This window comes from Protopterus annectens, chromosome 8.part0, assembly GCF_019279795.1.
Source record: "Protopterus annectens isolate FY-2018-M chromosome 8.part0, PAN1.0, whole genome shotgun sequence".
Taxonomy (NCBI): Eukaryota; Metazoa; Chordata; order Ceratodontiformes; family Protopteridae; genus Protopterus; species Protopterus annectens.
In genome coordinates, this window is record NC_056741.1 from 5,274,208 (window position 1) to 5,295,331 (window position 21,124).

The following is a 21,124-nucleotide window of genomic DNA, read 5'->3' on the forward strand; positions in this document are numbered from 1 at the left end:
ACAAATGGCTGCAGCCACAGTACTTCTGGACTAGGCAAAGTGGCCTTGTACTGCACAGCATGTGTGGCCTGCAGAGTGAGCCTGCTTTATGCTGCTAGTGTATCTAGTGTCATAGCAGTAGGGTACATGTTAATACCCCTGCTATGTATGTACAGGTATCAGATCCACCAAATCTGCCCAGTTGCAATTTGTTAGGTGGGCAATTGACCATTGACAAAATGGGCTTTCCAAGTCCTGCATTGATGCCATTGCACATTACACCACCTGCTCACCATTGTCTGTCTAAAGGATGACATTCCACAGGCAGAGGGAGTCTGTGGTTGATTGGTTCTGTCATTATGCGGCCTTGGTCTGTTACCATCAAACAACTGCTGTGTGTGTAGATACAGATGACCCCAGCATCCTGCATGTATGATGGCCTTTACATCCTGCTGCTAATCTGACCTGTTGCAACCTGCTGTTATACTAGTCACTTACTAGGTTACTCAGAGCATGTACAATGTCTGTTTCTTTGGCCCTCTGCCACTCATTGTCTATGCCTTTATCCAGTTTTCTGGCATGAACAGATTGAGGCATATTGACAGTCTGTAGGACTCCTGCCATCCAAGTACCTCACATGCAGAAGTTGTAGGTGCAGCCAGCTTTGAACCATCAACACCATTAACCAGCAGAAGGCAAGGTTTAATTCCACACACTATCAACAGTAGACAAACAGACATACAACTGTGTGACCCCTGCTAAGATATTTGAGCAGGTTCTTTGTGATAGCTGTGGGATTATGTAGTCTGTAGCTATAACCTTGCAAACATAACTGTTACGACAGTTGTATGGGAACACTGGTGTGATGGGGTAGTGAAATCTATCATTGACAGTAGTGTGTCTGTCCTATGACCCCACTATTTGGCATTCTCCTTGCATACTGCAGTGGGTTTTCCAGCCCTGTCACCTACTGCATATTATGGGGCACTCAGTACTGGACAGAGTACCTGTTGTCCCACGTAGTTAGTTTTCTGTAAGTAGCCCAGCAACCCAATCTATTCCCTTACATACATGCAGCAGGTCCATGCATATGCTACATTAGTCTACTACCCCATACATTTGTAATAAAGGGGAGTGACTTACCTTGTGGATGCAGCAGTTGAGAGATCTGTGATTTCAGGGCTGACTCTGATGCACACAGTACACAGCCAATAAATTCTAAGGTAGAGATTTTGTGGTGTGGCTGGCTGCCTTTTTACTAAGTATGTGAGTTGGAGTACGGTGTCAGTCCCTCGGACCCTAGGTTGTCACTGCATGTGCTATGCATTGCCTCTTTGCCAAGACCAGGGTATACTGAGCATGCCTATGTCTGCCTACAGGGACAGGCTCAGGGGGTGCCTTCTTGGAGTCCCCCTGTGGCTGTGGGGACCTAGGCTCTGGTGGGGGGATGTTTGTCCCTTCCCTGTGATGGTCCTGCTGCAGCTGTTTCTGGAGGATGATATTGTGTGGTATGCCACATACTGTGAACATATGTGCACATGTTGCTGGACAGTGCTGCAGGGCTCCACCTGATATATCAAGGCACTGGAACAGTGACTTGAGCAGCCCAAACACATGTGCTATGATGTTCCTAGTTTGTGCATGTGCCTCATTATGTTGTTTTTCGGTAGGTGCATGTGCATTGCTGATGGGTTGTCATCATCCACGGTTCCAGTGCAAAGCCAGCATCCCCCAGTAGATGGCCTTACAGGATGTTTCCCCTGGCAAACATTTGGTACAGCTGTGATGCATGCAAGATATGGGAGTCGTGATAGCTACCAGGGCTGCCAGCGCACACACTCATGATAATGCCCAGGGCATTGCACACAAACTGTCAGTTGATGGAGTGATACCCCTTGTGGTTGATGTAGACTCTACCCTCCTCACTGGCTGGTGCTTTGATGTGTACACAAGTGCAGTCTATGGCACCCAGCACCTCAGGGTAGAGTGCTACACAGTGGAAGAGATGCATACTGCTGGCCCTCTCCCCTGGGGTGTGGGGTAAATATATGTGCTCACTGGCATATGTTTGCATAACATCCAGGAACTGGTGGAGTACTCTGGATGCAGATACCTGTGAGACCCCCATTATGTCCCCAGTATGTCTTTGAAAAGTACCTGTAGCTAATATTCTAAAGGCTACACATACCTTTGTTTCCACTGGGATGGGTTCCCCTCTGTTGTCTCTGGGTCTGAGTTGAGGGCAGCAGAGCTTGGTGAGTTCTGGTAGTATGTCCCAGTCCACCCTGTAGCAGTCTATAATCTCCAGCTCATGTAGCTCCTGGAAGGTTACCCTGGGCATGAACACTCTTCTCCTTCTCAGTCTAGGCCTATTGTCAGCATCAGCACCAGCACTGACCTCAGCCTCTAGCACATACAGATGTAGCAGTGCAGCAGCAGCCCCTAGCATTCTGTCAGTTAAAATTCCCAATGTGTACTCCAATGGTGCAGAGTATGTGCGAAAAATCAGATTGTAGGGTGTATGCATACTTTATAGTGGTGTGCTGCAGATGTAGCCTGTGTGATTGGCTCATTATGATTCATTCCACCTTCCAGGTATATCATTGAGGGGTTTGAATGGCCCAGTGTCTGGGGAACAGGGCCTAACAGTAATGTATACATGATTGGCTTTCTCAGGCTATTACCTTTTCTTTTTTTTTTTTTAAATACCTTTCCTGCTAAGCACTGTGGCATGATTTGCAGACCTGCACCGCTAGTATAAACATTGCTTAGCTGTCTGGACACATTCCCTTGAACAGGGACATTCAGCTCAGTGCAAATTTCCTCAAACCAGCTAAAACAAAGCGTTGCAACAGTGGACACCCCCCCCCCCCTTGCTTAGCCGAGCAGTGCTCTGCTCAAATTGGCACTGCTGAGCTCCAATCCACTTAAACATAATGTGAACACCCCCTTTTGATGTCAGCTACCTCTTCTATGGATACTAACACAGTTCAGGGGCTACACCACTTTTATCTGCAGCAGTAGCCCATTTTTGCTATTCCATAATCCTAGCTCATTTGCATACTGATCCGTGCACATAACCTGGATACTTCACTATTCCAGGACCTGCCTGCTTAGCAACCACTGAAACCTAACATTGTACATACTGCTTGCAGGGCCCTAGAATGCATTATTCCCCCATATGTCTTGTTTTTGGATTTTACAGTTTTTAATATATATATATTTTTTTTGCATAACGGCATGTTTGTGTGCCACTGCATGGCACACAAACATGATATGGCTATTAAAAAATTATCTTTTATTATTTTGCATTATTTTTTGGATATATAGGGCATAGTTTTGTACTTATCTGTCCCTAATATACAATCCCTGAACTTCTAAATGTGCTTTTGCAGCCCCTGCTCAAGTTTTGATTTCTTGTACATGGTAATTTTCTGTGTACACTTTGGACATCAACACATGCTCTGCATGACTGCCTATCTGCTTGCTGGATCACTCCAGCACCCTCATTTGCCCTCATTTGCATGAAATTCACCTTCTTATGAGGTGATTGCATTCTGTGGACGTTTCTGTATCCGCACACTCATGCACACTCCTATGCTCTATTTACTGGATCTCACTTTTGGCAGTTTCTGTGTTGGGGCCATGCCACTATGCCTACATGAAAAATCACTCTGTGTAGGCTTTATTGAATTCTCCCCAATATCTATATCTATATATATATATATATATATATATATATATATATATATATATATATGTATATTATCTATATGTGTGTGTGTGTGTGTGTGTGTGTGTGTGTGTGTGTGTGTGTGTGTGTGTGTGTGTGTGTGTGTGTGTGTGTGTGTGTGTATGTGGGTCTACTTCCAAATTTTAAACTTTCAGAAGCTCGACTTTCTTATGGTCGAGAGTATAAGATCAAAGTTTTGAAAAATTTAAACGTCTAAATGGCGATCTCCATACAATGCAGAATGTTATATTTAGTATTTTCCTCACTGTAGTGCAATCTCAGAGTTAATATATTTAATTAGCGGGGGGTGTGGGGGTTGCAGGGCGGGGCTTGCCTCCTGCAAAAACATAAAAAAAAGGATTTCTTTCTTTTTATTTTTTATTTAAGTTTAGAAGTATCAAAATTCAATCTTATGGTCGTGACCATAAGAAAGTCAACATTTTGAAAGTTCAAAATTTAGAAGTAGACCCATATATATCTATATATACATGGGTTCCCTATATAATTTCGAAATACTGATATCTCGAATGTCAGTATTTCGAAATTATAATAGCGAAGCCTGTAAATTTTGAAACACTAGAAGCGTGAAATTCAAAATCCCGAAGAATGGTTATTTTGAATTAGCGCTTCTGGTGTTTTGGTTTGTGAATGGTAAGGTGATAGTTTGGGTATGTATGTATGTGCATGCGTGTTGGTTAGGGGCTTTAGTGTATGTTAGTGTGTGGTGTGACTGTGATGTGTGTGCGAGGGAGTGTAAAATGTGTGGGTGTGAATTAACTTTGTGTGTGTGAATGTGCGATCTCGGAGTTAGTATATATAAGTAGGGGGGTATGGGGGTGCACGGGGGCTTGCCCCCCTGCTTATCTGTAGTGTAGGAATTTATATTTGAGTTAGGGGGGAGTTGTGTGCATGTGTTTGTGTGTGCTGTGTGTGTAGTGCATTGTCTGGATTTTGAATTTCGCGGTTGTGTGGTGTTCTGGATTTCCATTTTTCGGCTATGTAATTTCGAAATACTGAAATTCGGGATTTCAGTATTTCAGGATTACATAGTGAATCCATATACATATATATTAAACTTTGATTAAAGTATTACTGGAGAGTGATGATAAACTAAGGCTTGATTAGTTGATTACAACCAAAGTAAGAAGGGCTTCTTCTGCAACACATTTCATACTCAAGAGCATAATCTGTATATCATAGGGAGTACTTTATTGTTACAGTCTGCAACCTAAAAGCAAGGGTATTCAGGGCTTTATCCATCTTTTCCATAAAGAGACTGAGGTGTTATATTCCTGACTGCAAGCTAAACAGCAAGTCCCTGTGGATTACATTTAGAGAACATTTAAATATAAGAAAAATATTTTTAACTGGAAATGTAAAGAAGATGTTTGCTTTACATGTCCATTAAAATAATTTTCTCTCATTTCAACCACTAAGTCATGACAGCAAATACAATAAATTCAGTATCACAATTAATATATACTGGAGGAAAAAAGCAATGTGTGATCTGTCTTTCAAGCTCAGTAGGCTCGAGCCAGACAATGTCCACACAATTAGAAGTGCAAGTCATGCAAAACATATTAACTGGTGATTTTGGTGTGAATGAATTCATCGACCACTATCACTGGAGGTAAAATCCTCTCTGACAGGAACAGCTGTAGGTAATATTTTGGGAGTAACCAAAACTTTGGAATACATTACTACTCATAATAAAGAGAAAAAAATAGCCTAAACAAATTTCCTTTTCAGGAAGTGTATTTTCCACCCTATAAAATAATTCTTACTCGGACACACATGCAGTTTTTCAGTATGTGACATTTCTCTTTAGTCAGTTTGCTCAGTGCACATCATGTGTGGACATTGACAGAAATTTCATGATACTTTTTCATTATTTTTCTTCTGAGCCATTACATAATCTTAACTATCACATTTTAAGTTTTTTGGCCATGGAAAATCAAAGAGAAAAAAGCCTTTTGTTATTTAACACCCTTTATGGTCGTAAAACTATTGAGTCAATAGGGATACACAGCTCTTTTACTTTATACATTTGTATACAGCTGTATTTGTTCCTTCCTACTAACTCAGAAATGTATTTAATCGTTGTACTCTAAGACTGAAGAAACCTGATAACACCGAGAACAACAGCTTGAGGAGTTGTGTGTTCATATTCTTTACCTAATTTAAATACGGCTTTGTAGCAGAAGCTGTTTATAGCAGTGTGTTTAAAACACATAAAAAATGCAAGCCAGTGAGTTTCAGTGGAATAAAATTTCAGATATTCTATCCATTGATTCTCAGTGATATCAGTAAATTCTGATTATGCTATTCTATGCCAATGCACGCAATATCTGACAAAAGACAGTAGGGCAAAGTGCATTCATCATTTCCATACTTGTGGGGCATTATGGGAAAGACAAAGTCCAAGGAAAATATATAATCAGGCCTCTTTAGTTTAAGAGCTAAATAAAAATTAGTTATGACTGGTCAGAGTGCAACACAAACATTGATATAGTAAAAAACATCAAGTAATGACAGAAAGAATATGCTTTTTTTAGTTTCAAGCTGTAGTGTTCCCTTAAGCACTCACTTATTATATTCAAAAATAACAATTAAAAGTACATGATAAAACAGAAAATTCAAATACAGGACAAAGTAATCAACCCAATAATAGTCTGTATGCCTGACGCCACAACCTATGAGCGTATGATGTACAGAAAGGTTGCAGTTTCCAGCCTCTCTGTCAGCAATCACTGTAGGTAACATCCTGTCTGGCAGGACTCACTGAAGGTAATATCCTGTCTGGTAGGAATCACTGTAGTTAAGGTAACATCCTCTCTGGCAGGACTTACTGCAGGTAATATCCTCTCTGGTAGGACTCACTGAAGGTAATATCCTCTATGGCAAGACTCACTGAAGGAGCTCAGAGCTGCTGCAGTCTCAATGTCTTCCACCAGCAATCACTGAAGCTAGTTTTCTAAATGCAATGAGTATAAGAAATCTATCTGCTACTGCACTTGGAATTCCTCTCAGCAGAGGTCATTCTAAGTAACGTTATAACAGCATTAAATGTTGAGAGGGGTGGTTACCTATAGTTAAACTTAACCTTTGTCTGTCTAGCAATCAGTGGAACTCAGGTCATGACTGTGGTAAAGAGGAGACAGAAGCTTACAATTGAAATGTGTTCCAGTATTATCTGATTTTGATGCGGCTGTTCAGAAAGTAGGAGACAGATGCTTACAATTGAAATGTATTTCAGTATTACCTGATGTGGGTGCTGCTGTACATAACGTACACTCAGAATCTGTACATTGATTTCCAGCTTTACAAGTGCACACCGAATTGCTGGTTGCCGTGCAATTTTTCACATAGATGAAATCTGTCAGAAAAGAAAACAAACAAAACAGTAATTTAGGAAAGCATTTTTTTTTATATTTGCAATGTAGACAAACTTGAGTTTTGTAGAAAGTAATATGGGAGATGAAGAATTCAGATTCAGATAGGGATGCAGCACAACTGGCCTAATATTTGCATTGAGACAGACAGTTGAGAAGATGCTAGAAATGAGCTGGGCTTTTCTAGGCTCAGAGAAAGCTTATTATAAGGTTCTAAGAAAACCAATTTGGGTAGTTCTGTGGTGGTTCAAAGTCCCAGAAACATTGATAAAATTAGTACAAGCTACGTACAAGGATAAAATGACTCAAGTATGAACAGTTCAGTCTCACAGAGGCATAACCACTGTGAGTGGGTGTGCATCAAGGATCCGCCCTGAGCGCACCGCTGCACATACTGGTAATGGACTATGTTAGCAAACAGGTCAGAAGGAACAGATCAGCAGCTTTGCTGTATGCAAATGATGTGGCGTTACAGGCAGACTCTGAGCAAGAACTTCAGGAAAGGAAATAGGAATGGAATGCAAAACTGAACGCACATGAGATGAAACTGAGTACAGATAAGACATCTGTAACTGCACCAGATGGAAATCAGAAAAGCTGAGAATTAAGATAGAAGGGAAAATATTGGAACAGATTAACAGCTTCAAGTGTGTAGGAAGAGTGGTTAAGCACAAGGGAAGTCTGAATAAGGAGGTCAAAACTAGAATCAAACAGCCTGCAGCCAACTGGCACAGATTATCAGGTGTAGTGTTTGAATGAAGAATGCCAAAGAAGCTAAAAGGTAAGGTGTGCAGAACAGTGATGCTACACGTACTGCTGCATGGTACAGAAGTCAGGGCAGTATAGGTAGAGCAGATGAGGAAGGATAGTTGTGTCCATCCAGGAGGGAGGAAAAGGTATGCACATTTGAGTTACAGTTCAGGTTCCCCTGGTGGAGACCACAGAAACAAGCACATAGAGCTCTCTATGGGTGGACAGGACAGTCAAGTTGGTGTCATCACCTTGCAGAAGGAAGAGTAACACCAGAAGGTGCAAAGGGGTAGAAAACAGAAAAAAAAAGCACTCGTGGGCAGTTTATGATTCTGCTCCAGGTACCTTTATATCCTTGCTGTCTCTGAATATACGTAAGAGTTAGTCTAGAGGTGACTATGGTGGGTTCAATATCCCCAGTGGGCAATGAGAGCCTCTGGGAGAAGCTGATGTTAACTGTAGGATGCCAAAAAAGATATAAAACATTTTTTGTTTTTGTTGACCCTGTTAGTCCCACTAGGTTAATGGCCTCTTTTCATGGGATACCCAAGGATGTGGTCATACTCACTAAGGGAAGTTATCCTGAATCCCAGGGAACTTCCTCTATTCCTTTCTATAAGTGCCTTGGGATCTTCTGCGTCCACCTGAGCGACCACCAACTGTGGCAGATGGGGCTTTGGTTTAATGCCTCATCTTAGGGACTTCACACTAAAGTGTTCTGCACCCCCCCTACCCTTATGCTGCATTGCAGTGCTGGTACTGGAAAACTAATCCACCTACCCATGCAGGAAATAAATCCACTGTCTTCTACATCTAAGGCAAGTGCACTATCTTTGAGTTATTGAGACTACAGCAAAAAAGATTCAAGAAGTGGTGAAATTAATGTTTGTTACTTGATATACTTGATAAACCAGGAATAGTTTATCATGCCTCAACAAAATGAGGCCTCATAATTGTTAGATAACCATTGACAAGATTTAGTTATCAAACCATTAGTTAAGGGTATCCAGATATAAATACTCTCAAAGCTGTAATATTTGGAAATACATTATGAATTGCTGCTGTTATCCAAACAAGTTGTGAGTTTTATTACTGAAGTGGGGGCAATTTGTCAGTGAACACAAAACATTATGACCATTTGGATAAAATCTTAGTATTTTTTAAAAAAACTTGTTAGCTTTATTAGATGGTGGTGCTCAAATGGGTAGTATAAGACAAGCAAACTTATTGTTATTAATATAAAAACTTAATTCCTCTCTCTTATTGTCTAGCTAAGAATCATGAAACTTTTTCTATCCCACCAGAAGGACAATTGCTTTCCAAGTGAATTTCTAGCCAGAAAGAGATTATCAAGCAATAATGCCTGACAGGATGTGCATTATTGGGGAAACAATAAACAGTTTAGGGATGTCGTGGGACCTCTAGCACAGGTGGAGGACCTTTCTATGCATGGGAAGTCCATTTTAACTCTTTGACACTTAACCTGGTGGATACTATTGCACTTTGAGAAGGGGCTATTAAAGTGTTTTGTACTTGTTTTATTATAAGTATATACATTTTTTATATTTTGACATAAAACAGTTAATCTATTTTAATTGTAGGAGCATCCATCTTAACTGTCCAGAAATTTGCAGAATGTCGAGATTTTTGCATCATATTTTCGGACTGTTCTTTGTAAAATTTCTGGTTTTCTGGCAACTCAATAAAGGACTAAAGTTTTCAATAAATTTAAAAAAAAATGTTATAACATGTGTGTAGTGGATGGGAAAACAATTAGGACTAGAACAAATATTTTAAAATATGGGATTTTTTTATTGGTATTATAATATTTAATTTTTTGTTAAATTTTATTATTTTTAGCATGGTATTTTAGTTTAATTAATTGATCTGATTGTAGTGGATGTCTTTGTAAATACTTTAGTTGTTTTGTTGAATATTATAATAATACCTATTTTTATTAATTTTGTAAAAATTGTTATATCTCTTTCCTTATATGTTAAAAAAATAAGTTTGAAAAAAAAAAAAAAATAAAGGACTAAAGTTAATAATCTTAGACAGATATTTGCATTTCAAAGTTAATATCTCTCAGGAAATGCAGGCCAAGAAAATTTCTACATTTATAAAAACAGTATTTAAAATCTGTCCATGATTTTGAGCCTTTATCCTCCTACTATTTTTGCTTTGTCAAGAATTCTTGTGCAAATAGGTTGAAGATATATGGAGGACGTATTTTACATCCAAAATGTAAGATGTATAAACATTTAATAATCATATACACACACACACACACACACACACACACACACACACACACACACACACACACACACACACAGGTGTTTACAACAGACTGCTGGTAAGAGGTTGTACTCTTATTGCTCTGTCTGCCCCAGGGGTAAACAGTCATGGATTTCACAACTGAAGAGGGGTACCTGTTAACAATTCTCTTAGTATTCCAACATTAAGCAGAAGATGAGAGTATCTTCTTTGGAAACATCATATGAATGTTTTCTTTACTGATGTGATTTCCTGCAACCTTGAGCAGATATTGCAGTGTAAATCATGACATTTTATTTCATTTGATAACTGAGTAAGCTAAGTGGACACAAGTGTCTCTTTTCAGAGAGGGCCCAGGAAGACTGTCGTTAGGCGACATGTTCAGAGTCATACAATAGGTATTGGAAGGCTGAGGAAATCAAACCCTGGACTAGTGAAAGCAAATCATTAACAACTAAGAACAGTACTCCTCTGCATGAACTATCAACATATTAATGCATTTAAAGTATATGTGGGTACTGAAAGCTCACAAGTATCAACACCACCACCCCATCCCTCCAAGCTTGCCTGCCACTTTCAAACAGTGGAAAGTTACAATAAATCAATGGATGGATAGATAGATAGATAGATAGATAGATAGATAGATAGATAGATAGATAGATAGATAGATAGATTGATAGATAAATATACCACTATATACATGTATCTCTCTCTCTCTCTGTCTCTCTCTGTCTCTCTGTCTGTCTCTCTCTCTCATTACCACCATCATCATCAACCCACTTTTTTTCTTATTTTCTACACAGGGTCGGGGTGTCATGCTAATTATCACCATCTCTGTCAATTCAATGCCACTCTCCTGCCTTCTTCGACACTCATGCCTGACTGTTGCAGGCCTTCTCTCACACAATCCATTCACCTCTTTGCTGGATACACTCATTTCCTCTTACCTTCTTCCTGTCTGAAACAAATCTTCTTCACCAGATTGTTTACTGCTTTTCTGTATGTGTCTGAACCAAAGTAATCTGTTCTCTTTGATCTTTTCTGAAATTGGATCTACCTTGTCTTCTGCTCTTATGCCCTCATTTCTTTATCTGTCTAACAGTGTGCATCCGGCCACCTTTCTTCGGCACTTTATTTCCATCACCTCTAGCTTTTTTATCTGCTCTGCCATTACTGCCTAGGTCTTTGCACCATACACTAGTACTGGTCACACCACTGTTTCATACACCTTACCTTTCAGCTTCTTTGGCATTCTTCTGCCATACTCTACACCTGACACTCGATGCCAGTTAGCTGCAGCCCCCTCTGATTCTGGATTTGATCTCTTCATTCAGACTTCCCTTCTCCTTACCACTGTCTTATCTGTACTTAGTTTCATCCCATACGCCCTCAGTTTTCATTCAATTCCCCTATCCTTTACTGAAGTTCTTGCTCAGAATCTGCCTGTAATGCCACATCGTCTTCATATAGCAACTTTATTGATCCATCCCCTATAACCTGTTTGCTAATGTAGTCCATCACCAGTATGAACAGCAGTGGGCTCAGAGCTGAAACCTGAGGCACACCCACTCCCACTGGGAACCCTTCTTTGAGACCGAACACTGTTCATATTTGAGTCATTGGGTCCTTGTATATTGTCTGCACTAATTCTATCAATGTTTCTGGGACTTTGAACCACTATGTGGCACACCTCATCACTAAGGGCTTTTCATCCAGAAAAAAGGAGGTCATTGTCCCACTGTACTCATCCCTCATTAGACCCATTATAGAGTATAATGCCTCATTTGGTATGTACCTCACAAGACATCTGCAACAGCTAGAAAGGCCACAGAAATACCTCACTAAAAGAATCACAAGCCTAAAGCAGATGCCATATGCTGACAGTCTAAAAAAACTCCAGCTATACTCTGTGGCATATTGTCTACTCAGAGGCAATCTCTGCTTAACATACAAGGCCATGTCAAACCCTGAGCTGTTGGACATGCTCCACTTAAAGAAATCCCAATCCCTCAGAGCCACACACTTCAGGGATCTAAACCCCGTCATCACAATGAACAAAACATGCTGGAGGGATAGGTTCCTAACCCAGAGACTCCCCATACTCTGGAATAGATTGCCCATACATGTCAAGCAGAGGGCCTCCTTGGCCTTCTTCAAAAGGAACCTTGATGATTGGATGGGAGATAGGAAATTCACCCCAGGGATCATGTCTGTCACCCTGCTTGACAGGGGTCCAGAAAAGTAAATACTGTAGGAAGAAATATCCAGGGAATTGTCATGGCTAGGCTTGTATAGACCCTAGGGCCGATAGCCTAGTACCAACCTATGAACCTATGAACTACAATGCTGCCCACATCAGCTTTCTTGGGACCTTGTCATATGCTTTCTCAAAGTCTAGTAATGCCTAATTCAACTCTTTCCTCATCTCTAGCTTATTCTCAGCTATCTGTCTCACTGCAAACATCAGGTCTGTTGTGCTGCATCCTGATCTGAATCTGAACTGCTCATCTCCCATCTTACATTTTACTAATCTCCGTAACAGTTTATCAGTTACCCTCTCCAGAACATTCATGCAAAGTCACAGGAGTTTGATACCTCTGACTGCCTGCAGTTGTGAATTTCCCCTTTGGTCTTGTACACTGGCATGAGTATGCTTATTCTACCATCATCTGGCTTATGCATTTCTTTCCACACTGCTATGAGTACCCTCAGGAGTCATTTCTTTCCTATCTCACCCAGGATCTTTATCATATCTACTGTGACCTCATCTGAGCTTGCTGCTTCCCCTGACTTCATTTCCCTTAGTGCTATTCTTACTTCATCTATGATGGGCTCCTCTTCTTTTCTCATTGTAGGCTGTGTTGGGGCAGTCCAGCTTCTGTGGTGTTTTCTTCATTCAGAAGCTGTTGGAAGTACTACTTCCATCTGCCTTTAATGTCATGTGGACTGGTGAGCAGGTTGTTGCTAGCATCCCTTATGAAGGGTGTCTGATTATCTTATTTATATTTCTTTCTTTGCCTTGGAAACTGATGCAGTTTCCTTGTGCCACCTACTGAGTCACTTTCCAGAAGCAGGTAGAGTGCCTCCAATGCCCTGTTCTTTGCTATTGCAACTCTTTTCTTAACTTCTTTCTTAGCCAAATAGTATTTCTTCCTAGCCTAGTCTGTCTTTTCTATGTAACACTTTTTTTTGTACTCCTTTCTTTTGATGACTTCCTGGATGTCAGAATTCCAGCTTTCCTTATGTACCTTATCTCCAGACCTGGCTTGAGCACATATGTGTTCTGTAGTCCTCACAGATGCTGTTTTGAGGCACTGCCATTCTTCTTCAACTTCACCCATTTCCTCCTCTTCTTGGCGTGCTAGATCCCAGAGTAATTCCTTGAACTGTTGTACTTTCTCTACAGTCAACTTCCAGGTCTTCAGACTGTTGACCTTAGAGCCTTCTCTGACCATTGCTTGCAGCTGATTGTGGCAACCAGTGATTTATGCTGTGGGTCATCTGTTTCATTAAGGATGACTTTGCAATCACTGATTCTACAGAAGAAGTCCACCTGAGTTGCACATTGACAACTCTTGCATGTGATCTTGTGACTGTCTCTCTTTCTGAACCATCCTGGCCTTTCTTTCTTTATTTCTGTTGCCTCTCCCATGTGGACCCAGGCAGTCTTTATATCCTGTACTGTCTGTCCTGATAGCGGAGCTTTTCTGTGCAGTTTTGATAATTGTCTGTTTACAGTTAAAAGCATTCTCTAGAGTCTGCTCCTTGATCTGTTTAAAACTTTCATTTAGTGGCTACAGCTAGGAACTGTAATTTTTCCCACCCACCCTCCCTAGTGTTGTGTTTTTCCCACCCACCCTCCCCAGTGTTGTGTTTTTCCCACCCACCCTCGCCAGTGTTGTGTTTTTCCCACCCACCCTCCCCAGTGTTGTGTTTTTCCCACCCATCCTCCCTAGTGTTGTGTGCTCTTATACTTGGTGGCTTTGCAGTTGCCCGCCCATACTGTATATTTGATCAGTGACACTCCTCCCAGTCTAGTGTCATTAGTTCATTCAATTATAGTGTCATTAGTTCACTCAGTCTAATAGAGAACATTTGGGAAGGCCAACCCAATCAGATTCTTAACGTTGAATTAACTTCTGTTCCAGCTTTCTCTATTTCCACTTTTACTGAAAAAAAATTCTAAGCTTGCTTCCCCCCTTTCCTGTGGCAGATCTTGTCCAGATATGGATTTGCTGTGTCCAGGACTGTTTGTGAGCTCCTAAGCCCCCCCCCCCTTAACTGGGGTTTAACTATTCCTGGTGCCATAAAGTCTCTTCTTTAAAATTTCCCTTGCAACTACCCAGCTTTTTAGTTTTGGCACTCAAATCTGTTTCTTTGAGCTCAGCACTTGTTCAGAACTCATTGTAAGCACTAAGTTACAAATTAATACAGCACTCAACTATCCTCACTTGTCGAGAGGAAAACAGTTTTTAGTGCTTAATAAATAAGCACCTATTCAGGCATGTCTAAAGGTCAGCTCCCGATGTTTTCTCCTGTCTACCTGATGAATTTTAGCATCTTGGGATAATGCAGTAATTGCCTCATGTACACAGACAACCCTCTCCTCCTACCACCCAACAATGCAACCTGTAAGAGATGCACATATATAGCCAAAGTGGAAGCAAAGCTCTCTTCACCAAAGACTGGCCTAGACAGTCAAGAGGAGAAGGTAAATACTTGCACCGCACTACACTCATCACATAGTCCCTCAAAACCTACACCACCCAAACACACACACAGAAGTTCAAAACACACACCTACATTTGCGGAGGCTGTCAGTACAAATCTGCCCAAACAACAGAGACCTCCAAAGCAGAAATGCAAGCAACCTCCACCCCCCAACACAAACTCAGTGTGCCACTCACCTACAGCCCATAAGGCATAACGTACGCAACACTCTAGTCATAGGTGACTCTATAGCCAAGCACACTGATGTTCCACTCACCAGGCTAAACAAGGAAAAGGTTACTGTCAGCTACCTGTCAGGTGCCAGGATCCACCACATAATGCACACAATCAGGTCACTCCACAACAAGTACAAATATGACTCTGTCATTGTCCATGTTGGTGTGAATTACCTGAGACGTACCTCCCTGGACTACATGAAAAGAGACATGGAGGAGGTCTCCGATTTTGTAGCCCAGGCTGGTATGACCCTAGCCCTGAGTAGCATCCTGCCATCACCCAGAATGATACCACAGTACAAGGACAAAATGACTGACTTTAACAATTGCCTAAGCTTCTGATGTCATTCTAAGGGAATCCAGTATCTGTCTGCCTGGGATGACATGATCGACAGACCACGCTGCTTTGCCAGAGATGGCCTGCACCTGTCGTCCTTGGGATTCCAGAAACTGGCAAAGGCTCTTGCCACCCCTACAGTGCCTTTTTTAGGCAAGGTTCAAATGACAAATTCACCACCATAACAGGTACAAGCAAGCAAAATCTGAGGGTAATGCTTCTCAATGCTAGAAGTCTCAACCTCAAAATGCACTCACTCGAGGCACTCCTTCAAATGGAGAACATTGACATCTGTGCAGTGACAGAGACCTGGTTCAAAGCTCCAGAGAGCACACCTGCATTACCAGGCTATAATTCATACCACACCTTTAGGCCACCAAACCCAGACCAAAACACTAAAGGTGGAGGCGCGTCCATATTCATTAAGGATATTCACACCTCCAAGCTAGTTGCTCAGCATAATGCATCCGAGATTATCCAAGTTCAACTAACTCTGGGCAAAAATGCAATCCACATTGTAGCTTGCTACAGAACCCCCACCATGCCCCAGGATTCCCACTCCTCTTTTCTTGATACACTGGAAAATATTAAGGTACAACCCAACACTAATAATGGGTGATTTCAACTACCCTACCATTAACTGGGAAAACTACTCATGTACCAACTCTTTTGCTCAACGTTTTCTGGAAATCATCAATTCCAACACCTTGGATCAACTTATCCACACCCCCACCAGGGGCAGCAATATCCTAGACCTTGTCATCACCAACATGGGTGGCCGGTGTTCCACACCAGAGGTCAGCTCCTCGTTGGTCAGATCCGACCACAAGCTAATCACCCTAGATATCCACATCCTGCTCACACCTCCCATTAGGAAAACAACTGTAAAAAATTTCTCCAAAGCCAACTTCACACTTCTTAAGACAGAAATGGCAAACTTCATGACACCCATGCAGATGGACAATATAGGTACGACTGCTGAATCCTACACAAATACACTTTATAAGCACTTACACAAGTGCATGGATCATGCTATCCCTAACAGAACCAAGATGCTATCCTCCAAACAAATTAAGCCAATCTGGTGGTCTTCTGCCATAAATAAACTCTACAACACAAGAAAGAATCTGTTGCAAAGAAGAGTAAAATCCCACGATTGGAGGAACTCCCTGGTTAGCCTCAGTAAGAAGCTGAGATCCCTCATAAAATCCTCCAAAGCTAGTTATGAAAACAAAATCGCCACTGATTCTAAAGACAACCAAAAGCATTCTATAGCTATGTCAAGAATATCAATGGCAACACTCAGATCTGCTCTGAGTTACAGTACAATGGCACTAAATATACAGAACCAACTGATATTGCCAACATCCTGGCAGATAGGTTCAGTGCTAACTTTACCCCCATCTCACCCCCTAAAGGGCCCATCTTTATACCGGAAGAATGCAAAGTTCCTGTAATCATGGCTGCACAGGTAAAAACCTCACTCTCCAAAGCCAAGAACACAGCATCCATGGGACCTGACATGAACTACAGAATGAACTGGCACCCCACCTAAGTACCATGTTCAATCATAGCCTCACCTCAGGCTTTGTGCCCATTGAATGGTGCACCATGACAGTGATCCCACTCTACAAAGAGGGGGGCACAACAGACCTGGGAACTACCGCCCCATTAGCCTGATGAGCCTGGTCTGCAAGGCCATGGAACGTATCACATTGAACTCATAAACAAAGACATTGGAGATCTCCAAACTCTGAACCCCACACAGTTTCGGTTTGTAAAAGGCAGATCATGTCTCTTAAACCTGATAGACTTCTTTAAGTACTCACCAAAGCCACAGATGAGGGTAAGGTGGTTCACACAGCCTATCTAGATCTCGCCAAGGCATTCGACACCATCCCCCACTTTGTAATTATAGACAAACTCACTAAACTAGGTATAAATCCCTATGTCACAAGATGGGTTGCCAAATGGCTTACTGACAGAACCCACACTGTGAAAGTAGCAGACTCCAAATCAGTCTTCAGACCAGTGACAAGTGGAGTACCACAGGGCTCAGTCCTGGGTCATCTCCTGTTTGGTATCTACTTCCTTGAAGTACAGGCTAACACAGAAGGTCTTTGGCTAACTAAATTCGCAGATGACTGCAAACTAGGAGCCATAACTGAAACTCCTAACAATGTGGACATCCTACAAAAGGGCCTCACTGAGACAGATGCCTGGTGTCAAAGACATGGTCTCAAGCTCAATGCCAAAAAGTGCATTGTCATCCCCTTTGGTAAAAACTCTTTACCCATGAACTACCACATAGGCGGTAGTCTACTTAACACCAAAAGTGTGATAAGAGACCTTGGGACACAGGTGGACAGTAGTGTCTCCTTTGATAATCACATCGCCACAGTGGTCAGAAAATCCTTCTATGTGGCACACCTCATCACAAAAGGTTTCTCATCCAGAAAAAAAGAGGTCATTGTTCCCCTCTACTCATCACTCATTAGGCCCATTATAGAGTACAACGCCCCTTTTAGTATGTACCACACATGACATCTACAACAACTGGAAAGGCCACAAAAATACCTCAGAAAGAGGATTACTGGCCTCAAACAGATGCCTTACACAGACCATCTCAAAAAACTCCAGCTTTACTCCGTTGCATATCGCCTACTCATAGGTGATCTCTGCCTAACATACAAAGCAATGGCAAACCCAGAGCTGTTGGACATGCTCCACTTAAAGAAATCCCAATCCCTCTGAGCTACACGCTCTAGGGACCTAAACCTTGTCACCACAATAAACAGAACACGCTGGAGGGATAGATTCCTGTCCCAGAGACTTCCCATACTCTGGAACAGACTACCTATCTATGTCAAACAAAGCTCCTCATTAGCACTCTTCAAGAAAAATCTTGATGATTGGATGGGTAATAGGAAATTCACCCCGGGGATCACTTCTGTGGTTCTGCTTGACAGGGGCACAGGAAAATAATTTTCTTGGGTGGTGAAAGCCAGGGTACCTTTTTGGCTAGGCTTGTATAGGCCCTAGGGCCAATAGCCTAGTACCTACCTATGAACCTATGAACCTATATGTGCATTCATGCCACCTATTATCAACACCGATTAATGTTGTCCTGCTTTATCTAGTAGATCCTGCAACTACTGTCTGAATGTACTCTTTACCTCACTATCACAGCCCTGATGTGGGACATTGGCTGAGATTATTAATACTGCCTATCTTTACACTGCAGTCTGATTGCCATGAGTCAGTCCTAACCTGATGATATCTCTCACTGCCTTCTGAAGTCTCTCTCTCACCACAATCCCCACACTGTTATCCTAATACTGAGTAGTAGACTATGGATCCCAAGCCAAGTGCCTTTTGTCTTGTCTCATGGATATAGTGGATGTCCAGCCTCCTCCATACCATCATGTCAACCACTTCCAAGCAATGTCCTTTCATTAAACCTACACAGAGTGTAACAATTCTTAGTTCATGTTTGGCAGGTTGATTGGTTTTACATCCAGCTTTTGCTCAACAGAGCTATCCCAATGAGCATAGCTTATTGACCCTGCTGAGTTTTATGGTAGGCTCACATTGGCCAATAGGGGCACATGCACCCCTCCCACCATTGGCATAGGTCAGAATAGGCTGGGTCCTCAACCCACTTATCACCAGCAAATACCCATGCCATTTGGTGATGATAGATATGACCAAATCACCTAGAGCCATATTTTACAACTGTCAAGTGGCTAGCGCTGTCATGCCACTGTAGATGCCCAAAGTGTAAGGTCTGTACAACTCTTCCCCTTATAGGGCACCATGTAGAGTCTGTGCTGCTGCCCACAGCTCCATTCATTGGGGAGTTTGAGATGGAAACAGAATATAACTGGAATATAAAAGGAGCAGTGTGTCTTGGGTTTCATTTCCTGTTTTAGTTATTGAATATTGCATAATTATTGAATATTGCACTGTTTTAGTTATTGAATATTGCATACCAGTGAAGATGTACTTAAAGCATTTTTCTAAAAGAATAGTAAAGAAGATAGATTCTTCTTCATGCTGGTCATGGATTCTCATAAAATCAAACAATATACTCTTTGCAAATAATGGGTCTCAGGAAGAGAACCACTTCTTCATTACAGCATGCACAATCCACACACACACACACACACACACACACACACACACACACACACACACACACACACACACACACACACACACACACACTCTTGATATACACACCAGGCCTATGGCTATGGACATTTTAAGGGATTGATAATTCACTTATTGGTATGACTTTGACATGTGGGAGGAAACTGGTGAATACAGAAAAAAAACTCATTTAGAAACAGGTACAAAATGCAGACTGCACACAGAATGCACCCCAGACAGAAACCTGAACTGCATAACCACGCAATGACAGGTAGTAACACTAAAATGAAAACTGACATAAAGCACAGTGTATTACTGGCATAATCAAGTTATTTCAGAACCAGTCCTATCCAGTAACTGATATATAGTTTGTGCATTAGTGCAGTTATATTCTGAAACTGAAAAGAAGGCAAAATTGTTACACACCTTTCTGCCTTAGGTAAGGTGGTTATCAAAGTTTAAGTACCTTCCAGTGTTTTTATGATCTAGTTGTCTCATTCTATAGCATTAATACCAGCTGTCACAAAGCACTGCTGGGAAGTTGAAACAGTATTAAAAGCCATAATACACATTGTGCTATCAGACTTAGTTTTTGCATACATCAGCATAAATGGTATAATAGCATTTCAAGCTGTTAGATGATCAAGCATGCAATTCAGTTCTAACCTCTCTCTGTGAAGCAGAAATTAAGTGTATTACAGCTTTCAAAGCTGTAAAACACATTCTGATCCTATAGTGTCTTTCCTTCTTCTTTTTTTTTCTTTTCCTGTATTTGGTAGTACATTGGAAAAGTTAAAGATCTACAAAACAATTGCTTGACAGTACTGAGTGTTACAACTTTCAAAGGAGTAACATGATTAATGCTCCTATGCTCTATCTCTCTGTTACTTTCCCTCTGTCAGTCACTCTGTACCTCGTAGAACATGAAGCAGGTAACGGTCCATCTACTGCAAACGATTATGTTTGGATACCTGGTGCTGCAGTAGCGTTGTCACCTCACAGTAAGACATTGTCCTGTTTGATTCTCAGCGTCTTTTGTGTGGAGACATGCATGAATGGGCGTACCTTCATTGAAGGTTGTGCATCAGAGCCGGCAACTCGGCACGTAAAAATCTACTGCCAGTCATTAGCGGACCGGGATTCTGCTGTGGCGACCCCTAACCAGGAAAAAGCCAAAAGACACAAACAAACCTTTAATCAAAATCAAGTGATTTCATGTTAGCAAGGTGAATTTGCTGACATCCAGTTCTCAAAAATATAGCAACTAGATTTTGATCAGAGACCCAGTTATAATCCTTCGTACTGCATATCTTTGGAGTCAGCATTCTGTAGTTCACTGCAAGATGAAAAGGTGCGGGTGACCACAATTCGTCTTCCCTGTCCAGTCAGTGTGTTAAGGGGTCTTAAGTTAATTTGACTTCAGATGTTCATATCCTTCTGGAGTTAAAGCCATTACATGTGGTAGTAAAAGCTCATAAGGCCTCCGGTTAATAACTCAAGTATTCCAGCCATCACATGGATGTGCTTTATTGTGTAAGGTTTTGAAGCAAAGGCAATG

General features: G+C 41.4%; 1 protein-coding gene across 1 annotated transcript in view; it reads right to left on the bottom strand.

Moving 5' to 3' along the window:
• The window catches only part of LOC122807958, a 185,906-nt gene that overhangs the window by 122,334 nt on the left and 42,448 nt on the right, over positions 1 to 21,124 (bottom strand). The window contains exon 3 of the mRNA XM_044078989.1: positions 6,975 to 7,088. Within this exon, the coding sequence (XP_043934924.1) occupies positions 6,975 to 7,088 (114 nt within the window). The remainder of the gene's footprint in view (positions 1 to 6,974; positions 7,089 to 21,124) is intronic.